The sequence below is a fragment of the Hylaeus anthracinus genome, unplaced genomic scaffold, assembly GCF_026225885.1.
Source record: "Hylaeus anthracinus isolate JK02 unplaced genomic scaffold, UHH_iyHylAnth1.0_haploid 11994, whole genome shotgun sequence".
Taxonomy (NCBI): Eukaryota; Metazoa; Arthropoda; class Insecta; order Hymenoptera; family Colletidae; genus Hylaeus; species Hylaeus anthracinus.
In genome coordinates, this window is record NW_026534341.1 from 8225850 (window position 1) to 8238686 (window position 12837).

A 12837-nucleotide genomic window follows, 5' to 3' on the forward strand; every position below is an offset into this window, starting at 1 on the left:
GGTAGTATCTTTTTCTTTTTTTATTATTATTATTATTATACGCTTTCGTTGTTATAATTATAATAGAGCAAGATTACACAATGGTACTCTACAAGTTAGTTTTGATAAGAAATAAGGGCGTAAAAGGCTCCGTGTGTCCTTCCATTCTCGTGAAAATTAGAAGACCGTGGTGGTGTATCGAGATTGCTATCGGTTAATCGGCAATACAATTGTATGAAATGTACAAAGCAGGCACGACAGCGGCGTCTCACGTCACCTGCCGCCTTACCACTACGTATTTTACGTTTTAGGTTAATAATTGTAATTCGAACGTTAAACGGAAGACTCGTTCGCAACCACTATACTTGTCGCCGCTCGACGTCAACGTGGTCGCGTCGCGAACGACTTAAGGCGAGTTAAGTACTAATAACGGTTTTGGCACTTAGATTTACCATTGCACTAATTATTAAATGGTACTGCTTCTTTCCTGGGGAATGGTGGTGCACCTCTCTGTTTCACATATTTGGGCACTGCATTTTCACGACTTGTGTATCCAAAGAAGAAGTCGTTTATTGTATTGTTTCGCGCCATGATAACGTACGATGACAAGGGTGATCATTTTTCATTAGGGGTCGCTTAAAAAGTTACATTACGCTTTCATGGAAAAGGGTAGAAGTCGACGAAATTGTGAAGAGAATTTTTGAAATCGTGGTGACTCAAGTATTACTATGTTATTACTAAAGATATTCATCAAAATTTAAACTAATAGGAACAATGATAGGGAGGAAATAAAAATCAGGGTAAAGTAGCGTAATGTAGTATTTTAACGACTCCTTACACCCCTGATGTTCTCCTTGCATGACTTCGTCTGATGTATATACAGTGCATACTTTAGGTATAAAATTTATACGAAAAAGTGATTGTTTGATGGAATCTCGCTATCCAAAAGTAGTACCCGTTTCGATGAGGGTCCATGACGAATACGATAGTCGTAGCACGCTTGAACTGTGAATCGTAGTTATCCCTTGCATACGCGTAGTCAATGACTATACCTAAATTCTACGATAAAGTTGACTGCACTACGCTTCCTTTCTACTTTGGCATATCGACCGAAACAAAATCTCGCCTACTTTTACTGCCCGCGCGCGAGAAGAGTGTCACTGACTCCGTCTGTGGCATACGCCACAGTTAGTTAAAATAATTTTGTCTGACCAACTTTTCAAAAATGTTAAGAATGGAATCATTAGAAGTAGACATTTTATTTATGGATTGATCTAGGGACAAGTGTCTCTCGCCGAATTCGACCGACTGACTGCAGGGGACGTAGTCAAAATCACTCTTTTCAAGCGCCAACAGTAGACGTCCGTGCCCAGGGGGACGAGCAATTAAACAAGAAAGAATGATGCGTGTTAAATTACCACTTTTTACACAATGTCTTCAAAGACACGACTTTTTCTTACGCTGCTTTCTATTCTAAGTCGACGCTACAGAAATTGGCAGTATTTGGGTTCGCGCAAAATATTCTCATCTCTCTCTATCTTTCTCGTTCGAGTAAGGCAATTGTCAGGCTATCGTACGTGAAGTATTGCTTTAGCAAATCGCTTTAACTCGGTAAAGCGATGCAAAACTGCCAACGTTACGACGCTGTGGTACCCGTTTATAGTCGATTTTCTATGTTATGATCATTTCAAACTAAAATGTGTCGACGGTGGCACGATGACATCTGACGCACCCGATGCATTGTTACAAAGAATGAAAGAAATATTTGAAACTTTAAGCTTGCCAGTTGAATCTATTCTGCTCAAAATAATTAGAAGATCGTCATTTCTAAAGTCTCTACGTAGGCACACTATTTGCATATCGAATTTTGGACAAGAAATTTTTGTACTATATTATTGTATTGTCTCATTCTAGTCTACGTTATACGGACCACAAAATTATATGAATCATGACTATTATATACAAAAATTTAGAGAACTTGAAAATAGAATATTTTACAGAAAAATTTCAGTAATGAAGCCGAAAGAAATTACAACTTTCAAGATGATTGAACTTACCTTCCAAGTGTGACACTATAATCATGATCCACGAGTCCTCGTTAATTAGACTATGCATTTCTACCGTCCATGGTATATTTGTTTTACTCTTTCGTATCATTTAGAGGTCCGTCCTTTAATTGTTCTGAGCAGAAATGAACGATGAATGCAACGAGTAGGGAGACGTCCTTCGTGGTCAGAAGGTTATGCGAATAAAATAGGGTTGCTGCTCGAATGCGTTTCACCGGATTCTTGGACGTGTTTTAAACAACTAGAAATAAGCTAACGAATACTTTCTGTGGAATGGCTGCCATTATTTATACAAAATACTATGGAACGTTCCAGCCGCGTAAGCATATAGGTGATCAATGGAAGCATGGTGCTTGGCAATCGTCGGACGATTATCGATATTATCAAACGGAAGTGATTTCGATCGTAGCACTTGGTATCCATTTGAGAATTTTACTTTTTGGAGTATCGAGAATGTAAGCTCCTTTACCCTATTTATTTTCTTTCTTTAAAAATTGTGTTACATAAAATTACCCTCTGGGGTGTACATGGGAAGAATTTGTAACTATTTCTATCGTGATGGGACAAAACGACTAACCATAAAGACATTTTTTTTTCATTAAATGCAAAAATATTTTACGTGGAATTGAATTGAATACAAGCGACGAAACAAAATTAAGAAACACTGTGCTAGGGGACTCATACTCTTACTGGCGGCCATTGCAAGTAAAACTCTCGAATAGACACCTGGCGCAATACTCACTAGGTAGGAGACAACGCGTGGCAGGACGGTATGCGCGAGAACGTAACGAATGTTTATTTACTGGTAACTGTTACAGTGCTCTCTATATGCTTAAGCAGTACAGCGTTCATCCGTTGCTATTGGACACGTGACCCACGCCGCATACGTGGTATTGATAAGTTCATCGTGCTAAAGTTCAACCTTTCACTGTACGAAACGCGCGGGAAACGCCGACGAGAAGAAACTTTAAACGAGTCCAAAGTCGGTGTGAACCGTAACGTCGCAGTTGTTCGGTTTCTCAGCCGCCGCCATGTTGACCTCGACCAGGGTATCCACGCTGTTGATGGGGCAACCCTTGAGGATTTTCTGCGCTGCCAGGCTGGTGAACTGGACCTGCATGTCGCTCAGACTGGGATACGTGTACAGATCACCTCGACTAACCGTTTTTTCCAGATTAGGCTCCGAACCCTGAGGAGCTCTCTGTTGTTTGGTAGCTTCCAGGTTTTCAATGTAAACGTTGTTGAAAGATCCACCGAAACCGTCGAATGACTTTGTGGGCGACGGTGGATTCGAGGCGATGTTGTTCTTCGAGCCAGGACGCAGAAGATTCCTGTAACTTAGAGCGTCCTTGGAAAGCGACAGACTCAGCTTTCGCGAGTTGTTCATGGCGTCGTTGGTGTTCTTCATGCTGGACAAGGTTGTGGCAGGGTGTTCGTTTACCAACGAGTTCTTATCGATGTTGTTAGTAGATCCGTCGATCAGGTGCGCCTGGCTGTTGTTCAGACGGTTCGTCAGCTTCAATTTGTTGGGCAACTCCTCCTCGGTTTTCGGTTTGTTCTCCTTGTCGGACTCGGACTGCTGATGGCTCGGTTTCGTCTCTTTGGAACTGTATAGGGAGGACGGACGTTCGATCTTGCTAGACTTATTCAGCTTCTCGTCGTCGAGCTTCGTCTTGAAGAGCTTCTCCTCCTCTAGCCTGGATTTGTAAACTTTCTCGCCGATCAATTCGCGATCTTGCTTGGAGTCCATGGGCTCTTTGTCGGCCACTTTGGTCTTCACCGTGCCGTTCTCGAATGTGATGACGGACCTCATCGGTGAGCTGTTCTGGTGCACGTAGATCTTCGTGCCAGGGGATCCGGATATGGTGGTCGTGCTGCTGGCGTTGGAGGCTAACGTCACGCTGTTCTGAATCGCTCGTTGCTCTTGGGTGGGACTAACTGGCGTCAAGTTTGTAGACACCTGCAGGGTGATCGAGTTCTGCGCCTCCTGCAGCGGGGTCAGGGATCCTTGTTGCACCACCTTCAGCGGGGAGGATTTCACCGGTAGCGTGGCTGTTTTCAGCGGCGACGAGGACAGCTTTCCGCTGGAGATCGACTTTCCGCTGGAATGGGACGAGTGTCCCGACGACGTCTTTTGCAAAACCTACGAAGACAACGAATCGTTTGTTTTTAACGTGCTCGATAATCGTTTTCGGAGCAGATTGATCAGAACACTCGTGTAAGTACCTTGTGCTGTGGCGATCCGTTCGATTTGGTAACGCTGCCAGTGGAATCGTGACTGGGTCGCCTGGCGTTCGATTGCCTCGTGCTGGATCGGCCTAGCGTCGCAGTTTTCGCTGGGCTGGCATTCGTCGTCCTGACCGAGCCAGAACTCCCGCCGCTTCGGCTGGGCGAAGAGTTCGTCGAGTTCTTGCCGTTCTGCGTCTGATTACGACCTTGATACGACTCCTGATTGGCACTGGGGGGCAGAACGGACGCTCTGGAGGTGCATCTGCTGAGGCTGGAGCACTTCGATCTGGGCAGAGTTGAACACGGCGATCGATGTCGTCTGGAACTCCTCGGCGTCGAGTTTGCCAACAAACTGGAGGAATCGCCGCTGGCTTGGCGTCGGTGTCGCCTAGGTAGTGTGGCGGATCGCACCGAGCTCGAGTCGTCCCAAACTTGGAAACTGGCCTGCGATTGATCGAGACCCTCCATCATCTGAAAACGTTACGCTATTGAGCTGGATAGAGACGGGTGCAGACGTTTGTTTTCAATTCTCACTATCGCGGAAGGAAAAGCACGGGTACACGGTTTTTTATGGGAAAACGTTTGTCTCGACTCGACTCACCGAGGGGCTGGCAGCTCTGGTTTGAGTGGCCACGCTGTGTAGGTGAACGACGCGCGGGTTAAACCACTCGGTAGGAGGATACTGAGCGCTGAACGTGCCCATTAACGGTGCACCCTTCCTTCGTGTGCTGCGTCGAAACAGCCTGGAGAGTAGACCTATTTTCTCTGAAAAAATCCCGGAGAAACCTTGAGAACAGAGAAATTGCAACCCATGTTGCGTTTTGCGTTACGAGAGACCGGGGATCGAGGAAGGGCTTGCCAGCTAAGGGTGACTAAGAAGCTTCGATTTGGATGCTCAGCTGTAATTGCTCTTCTATCTCGACCACCTAAGCTCCAATCCAATCACTCTGAAGTATAATACAAGAGATCCTAGGGAAGTACTATTCAACCATTCCGATATATTCAGACATGTACCGCCCACCAAAACTCGACATGGACTTTCCAGACAACCCATTTTAATCTACTAAATCCATTAGTTTTTGAAATATCTACGAGAAATTGATTTCTCCCATCTGCCCGGGGCAGCAAAAATTATTTCACACGCTATTGTAACGATCAAACGAAAGTGTGGGCAAAAAATCGGCTAACAAAAAAATATCCCCATGATCGCATCTAAAGTGGCTGGACTGCTATCCTCGCTCGTGAACAGGATACTCAAAGAACTTTCCGTTGGAGTTTTTATTACAGAGACGAATGAGGGAGAGGGCAGAGAAAGCCCGGTTAAATAATTTACTTGCCGCGGATAAAGACATTCGGCATTGAAATGAAAGTGTCGTTAACTGAAAGTTGTAACGCTGGTGCCTCTTCCCAGCAGTCGATAAACGTTACAATCTTTTTTCCCGTACCAAGCTCTTTTCGGATCCCTGTTCCGGCAGGATGTTTCACTTTACGAACATGTATCGAGTCGATGCTCAGGCTCGTTCCGCTTTATTCCGAATTTATTCCAGCTTGCCCTAAAAAGAGAAATTCCTTAACCGTGTATCTTGTAGCAGTTGATACAACCCTTTTTCCTTTAGAATGATAAACGTTGCATTTTGTGGGTCAAGGGTTCAGATATTCATTTGTTTTTATCGACGAGGCACTCGATAATCTTGAGTATGAACTATTTACTATTTGATGAACACATTCAGTGTGAACCTGTTAAGTATAGTCCAAAAGTTCAAAATACTATATAAGGAAAAGAGGCCTACGATACATAGCCAAGAAGTTTTTCTTTCGAGGGCAAAATTCCATCGAAAACATAATGGAACGAATTTGTGCATCGGCCTAATCGAAGAGACAATTAATTTCCCCGTGTTCCCATCACCCACACTGCGTCTGAACGCAGTGTTCGACGAGAAACTATGATCATTGTCTGAGAAAATCAGCTCTGGAAGGGAAGCTGACGCGTTCAAGCGTTCACCCATCACCAAAACAATCCCTTCCCCGACTCGACTCACTGGTTGGACTATGAGGCGCGCTGTCGGTGCTTGCATACTCCGCGCTCGACGAAGTGTCGCTTCTTTCTGGCCTTCGTGGCAAAGACCGCGAACTTCCACTTCTGTGCAAGCGTCTGGCTGATCCCCAGAGCCGCAGCGAGTGTCGCCTTTCCAAACGACCAGGCATCGATCGACATCTCGCGAACAGGACCTTGTCGTTCGGATTTCCTGTAAAAGAGAAATCAATTCGTGGTTAAGTATATGGCTGGAAATACAATGATAATATTTTGGCAAATTAGACTGGACTTTTAGTCATCGACGATTAACATATACCCTTACGGATGCTTTCCGTAGAATTCATCGAGCAATAAATTATACTTCTCTTCTTATGTATCAGTAAGGGGTTGAAAATCTTGCGTGCGTGTTCTTTTAAAATTTCAAAAATCGTTTCTTTCGTTCACCTGAGAGGCTTACTTTTAGTATCGGTTCTTCGTTTCAGTAATCGATGCTAAAAAACATAGCCAAGGTATCACCAAGAGTAACTCGGAAACAAAGTTCAACGCATGTTTAGCTAGAGAGAAATACGTAAATCGTAGCCAAGAGGGAAGTCGCTTCCGACCGTAAGACGGCGATGGCTCGATTTGGCGAGCGAGGTTGGAGCAGTTAATTCTCATCACGGTTGGCTCGCGGAGCTCCCATCGCGTTCTCAAAAAGTGGAACACCCTCGTCCCTGATTTTCATCGCGGTACACAGCCAGAGGCGGTGGCGACGACCGAGTGGGTTACCAGCGTGAGAATCACTCGAGAAGCCGAGTAAGAGAAAAGTAGGAAGATTATATACGTGGCCCCCCACGTGATCCCGACAGCGAGTGTAACGGTAGACAATGTCGTGACCAATAGCTAATATATCGGCTGCGCTAAACGCTTTCCAGGGATCGCCGAGTTGGCACGGACTGTTCCCTTGCCGCGATGCGCGCCGAGACTCGCGTGTACGTCCTCCATACGCCGATGCACGGACGAGAGGCGAACCGTGCGAGGTGCCGAAGGTGTTTCCGTGTCATTGCGCCAGAAAATACCAGTTTGCGCGGCTCCGAAAACTTTGACAAGCGAGCGTGCATTTAGGCTGCGCATGCAAACCGCTGCCAGGGAACCTCGTGCCATGGAAGCTCGTGGCTCGATCGATGCCACAGCGACGTTGGCATCGCTGCACGCTATGCCGTTGCATAGACGAGTCGGAAATGGGCAAATTTATAGAGTAGGTTTAGATTTGGAATTAGGAATGGGAGAGGAATATTAATAGAGAGGCTCGTGTGTTTAGAAATGCAGGGTTGGCAGGCCTGAAAGGCAGAGGCGGCAGGTTACAAGAAAATTGGGACCCAGAGTTGTCGCCATTTTTAATAAGGAAGCACCGATGAAGTTGAGGTAAATGTAAATTTTGAATCGAATGGGACCCAAGTATTTTATGGAAAAGGATCTGAAGGGAAAGGATCCCTTCGCTATCTCCTCTTCGAACTCAATATGGAAGAGTATCATCGTACAGTCCAGGATGCTCGATAAAGAACCCGTCGAGTATACTTTGTATATGGGAATGATACGTGTCCTCCTCCTCCTACATCCATTTGAATTTCTAATTCCGTTGAGGGGGTAGGTGGCATAAATTCGCGACCGCAGACGACGACCACTCTAAATACCGAGATAAGGTAGCGCAATTTAAATCGAATCGCGACAATTTTTCGATACGATCCCAGCCGAGGAATGCATGGTCTTCCGGCGCGGGCTGCGTGGCAGCCAAGGACGACAACAACATAAACGCACCGGACTCGTCCATCGAGTTCGAGAGAAAAAGGTTCCGAGTGCAGCTAGTGAACTTCTCTACGGGCACACGGAACGATATTCGAACACGTGCCGAACGAGTTTGCCCAGATCGACCAGTCGAGCCCCGGGCGGTTCGAGGTTTACGAGGGCTTCGTTTCCTGGCCATCCTTTTACATGAAACGCGACGAAAGCGAGCTGCGTTTCGACTACGTTGCCCCTGGGGCCAAACGATTTCATAATAAACAATTCAAGGGTAGAATGAACATTTTGGTAGCTTCAACATGTTTTGATTGACATTCGAAGACTATAGGGCAGAGGTGTTCCAGTTTTTGTATAAAATTTTTACAAAATATGTTAGCCTTAATATTAAAAATAGAGCTTGAAAACATGTAGAATAATTTTGAGTTTGTTACTCCTTAAAAATTTCCCAAAGGATGGTGATTTACATCAAGAGACTTCCTAGGATAATAGAAAATGAAGTCCTAGAAGATATTAATGATACCGTTGCACAAATTAATGTCGAGTGCCCTTACCTCCACAGATGACGTCCGCGAGATTCGTCTGCACAGCTTGATGCGTCACGTCGCCGTCCCTGAGGGTGAGCATTTCGCCATGTACAAGGGCCATGGCCTCGTCGTTGGACATCAGCATGCTGCCCTGCCCTCTGGATCCGCTCACCTCTCTGGAGCATCTCCTGGAGTTGCTGGAGTCGCGCCTGAGCCTCCTCGTCTCGGGAGTGACGACGAAGTAGCCTTGAGACGTATGATATATCTTCCGTTCTTGCATCAACTTCGCCAGGGCGTCGTAGACCAGTTCGCGGCCAGGTCTCTGCATGGCTGGGAACGCGTTCCTCAGAGCGGATCTGAGCGTGTCCAGAGTCGCCGCTTGCCTCTGAGACGTCAGCTCCAGAATGGCCCAACAAAGAGCTTCCGGCAGCGGCGTGAATTGTCCCTGGGACACCGGGGCTACCAAGCAATCCTCTATGTCGCCTAAAACAGGAAGAAGAGTCGGATGGTAACGCGCTGGAATCATCTTTCTTTGGGAGAAGTAGGGATCGAGTAGTGTATGCTACAGCAAGATATTTAAGAGATCACAGGATTGGAAATTCTAGGATTGCTGGAAGGGGAATCCTCACTTATAAACTTCCGAGCAAGCTTTAAAGCAGCGAAAGAACTGAAGAAATGTTCTTGAAAGCACAAGTGAACCAAGATTTCCACGATTATGCAAATGCGAGATTAAGATCGAAGCTACGAAACCCTATTGAAACTTCAAAGTTCTCGCGTTCATTGAAATTCACTCTGCATGTTCGTTCACCAGAATGAAACCGTAATAGTAAGTCGGTTGCCAGGAACCGCCTTTCTAGGTCCGACCGAGACGGTTTGGGTTTCCGTGCATGTCCCAGCCACAAACAAAGTGTTTCATTAACGAACACATGTTACCATTCTGACCGTCCGACGCAATGTTCGAGCCTAGCGCGCCAGGAACAGGTTGCCGTGTGCTCCCATTTGCGAAAACTATGCGGGAATATTCGTAAACAGTGCTGGCAAATGTACACGTCAATGCAAAAATTCTTTTGCATACAGAGTGGGGCTGTTGAACATAGTCGTGGAAGAAAATTCCTTGAGCCGCGATGGATAAAAATAGAAAGACGCTACAAGACAAGCAGAGGCATCGATTCATAAAAGTTGCAGAGGTTCAACAATCCCAATGTCATAGATTCTCCCAAAACTGAGCTTTCAGTCCTCGAATATAAACACTGCTCGATGACCATGGACCTAAAAATGTTCAATCTCCATGGAAATCAGCGATTGGGAACGCCGTTATCGAGCAGTATCAGACGGCATGAATTTTAATCCTCTTTTGATCCTGTCACCAGCGCCGCGAGGATGGTTTGACGAAATTCAGCGATCCCTTTGGGTGCCAGAGATTGTTCCGTGTAATCCCAAGACAGTTGAACCGCTGGAAACCTATTCACTGGAGCTCGAGTGCGCCGAGTCACATCGAATTTCATTCTCCACCAGGATAGGATGGGGATATTAAGTTCGTGACAAGTGCATCGCTGCAAATCTGCGCTGCATTCGTATGCGAGCCTCGCGCCGCTGTAAATTCACTTAGGGAATATCCTCGTGAATCTGTCGTGCATGGCATCGCACAACGGACAAGGACACGCAGGTATGCGCCCGTGAAAGCGGGAAAGTTGAAGGATCGTATGCCTCGAACAGTTCACGCGTTATAAACTGGAGTTTTATTGAGAATAATTCCAGAATGAGTGTCCTTTAGAATTGTTTCTCGTAGAAATATATTTCGAGCAGAGATACTGAACGAATATTACCGGGGTTTTTATAGTATAAATTTCTTTAGTATTGTCCGAGTTTAACCTCCTAACGTTACTCTCCGAGTTTATTCTCTTCGTGCAGTGGCTCCCCGTGCTCTTTAAGATTCTCGATCGCAGCTGCAGATAATGCTCTGAGTTGGGTTCTCGTGTCGACAGACGTCGAGAGGGCAGGTTATTAATATTCTTCGATGTTCATCGGTGAAATGGTAATTAACGGAACCAGCTAGACTCGAAATACGAGTGTTTGAGTCGTTCATCCCACGCGTTCGTTACGCAGGTGCGAAAGACACCGCTTCTGACACGTTTCGAGACAGCCTCCGATGACGAGTCATTTCGCTGTACGCCGAGCTCGAGATGGTATTCGATATTCCGGTCACGAGCCCGAGGATACCACGAGAAATTCGGAGATCCGCCCGAGTCGCGAGCTTAGAATAATCCATAGTCCTTTCGTGGGCGTGGACCAGATGTAAGAGAACGCGTGGCCTCGGGGGGTTGGAAAGTCACCTTAAAACGTGACAGGAAGGACAATGGCTTCAATTTCGCCACCGAAAATAGCTCGCTTCGCTCCTCGAGGCGTCGAAATCCTCAGTTTTCATTCATCTTAATTACCTTTCTCTCGGCGCGTCTGTAGATCGCTCGACTGACGTTTAAACGTTAATTAAGTATTGTCTGCTCGAAATTGATTTGTTCTGGACTTCTGGCACGCTAGCCTCCTCTCTGTAGCCTAGAAATTGGCTCTTCTAACCTACTCTATTTGTAGAGACGTGTGAATATGTCTTGCATGACACTGCAAGGTCTTCGCAAAAATTGTAAGTGTATTGCGGGGGGTGTTTATTAATTTTCTAAATGACCAGAAGATGATGTCGAGCAGCAAGAACACTCTAGTTGTTGTTCACTTTGTCGGAAGAGAAATGCGTAGAAAACTGTCGTAGATTCGAGAGAAAATTCGGAAATGTCGAAAGCAAGATTCGTAGAAACATTCAACGGTGACTTTAATGCGTGCAGTGCGCTGTGCGCAATATGATGCGTCATTGATTCCTATCTAGCACACAGCGAAACTATAATGCGCGTTCGACATCTTTGCGAATCATTTTTACTCTTGCAACTACTCGGATTTAAAAGCAATCAGTGACGAGTTCATGGTGAAATGTTTTCAGAACTTCCGAATGAAAAATATTTCCAATCGATCGGCTCCGAACAATTCCATATTAACAAATCCCACAGATGAATAAAATCTGCAGTCTACCAAACAGTAACCGTGGAAGCATTCCTTTGGCGCAATAATGCGGCATTTTGGGATAAAGAGGAGCTAATTACCTCTTTGTGTAATTAAAGACGAATCAGCTAGACAAATTTGCCACAGTTTGCCGTGGAATCTGGAGTTCAGCCAGACGATTCGATATTCAGTTCCAGATAGCCGTGTGATGCCTATAATGGCTCGATGAAGAGTTACGAACAATACACGAATTATATAAGTCAGTGATTCTCAACCTTCGTCTTCCCACGGGTCCCCTTCAGCTTCCGGAAAAATTATCATACCTAATTCAGTTGGTGAATCAGTCCCAATTCGAACTCAATTTATTTGATTAACGCGCGGGATCTGTTTGCGTTAGCGCATCGAATTTCCAATGCTTATGGCATTGGAAATCCACATCGTACGATGACATTCGTAACGTCCACGCATAAATTTTTTATGGATTAACACGGTCGGCGCAGATGGCACGCGAATTCGCCTCGCTGAGATAGCATTCTGCGAAGGTTAACTGTCATTTCTATACACCGCACCCCCGTGACACAATAAACGCAAGTTCACCCTCTCTCCGAACCATCGAATGCATTTTAATATATATTTCACCCCCGTTCCGCGTGCCATATGCGAATTTCGAGGGGCAGCTCGAGTCGCTACAGAATATATTGCCCTGACCCCTGACGGATATTGATCGACTCTTTCGTGTTTGAAAAATGTCCAATAAAGGCACGGAGCGAGGTAACCTTATTTAATCGCGCCAATTGTTTGTCCGTGTATCAAACATTCTAAAATAAATCATTTTGTTCTGTTAACTACTCAATTTCATAATGCGAGAAGTGCATAGAAAACGTTGACTGCGACAGGCTTATTAAAGCACATCGAAACATTGTTCTCCTCTTTTGTTTCCAGTAAAATTCCGAATGTACAATGGGGTTTTCCAGCGTTTCGCGTTTCGCGTTTCGCGTTCGCGTGAGGTCGCATCGCGTGAAATTTCCCGAAGGTCGTACATGATAATTTCGTTAAACGCGCGTGACAACAATGAATCTACCCTCTGGAACAGGTCGAGACCACGGATCACTGCCATTTCCGATGACGCTAGCCGTTCCAGTTCCCCAGTCGCTTTTGAAGCCTCGTTCGCAGACAGGCA

At 45.7% G+C, this 12837-nt stretch overlaps 1 protein-coding gene across 3 annotated transcripts in view; it reads right to left on the reverse strand.

The window, feature by feature from the left end:
• LOC128888918 (storkhead-box protein 2) overlaps positions 1-12837 on the reverse strand; it is a 113671-nt gene continuing 100834 nt past the window's right edge. For 2 of the 3 annotated variants that reach the window (XM_054146135.1, XM_054146136.1), the window contains exons 4-8: positions 8640-9095; positions 6314-6520; positions 4876-5060; positions 4272-4745; positions 1-4188 (exon numbers count right to left, since the gene is read on the reverse strand). In XM_054146135.1, coding sequence (XP_054002110.1) covers positions 3013-4188; positions 4272-4745; positions 4876-5060; positions 6314-6520; positions 8640-9095 — 2498 coding nt within the window. In that variant the 3' untranslated portion in view covers positions 1-3012. The remainder of the gene's footprint in view (positions 4189-4271; positions 4746-4875; positions 5061-6313; positions 6521-8639; positions 9096-12837) is intronic. The other variant, XM_054146137.1, reaches the window with a different exon arrangement.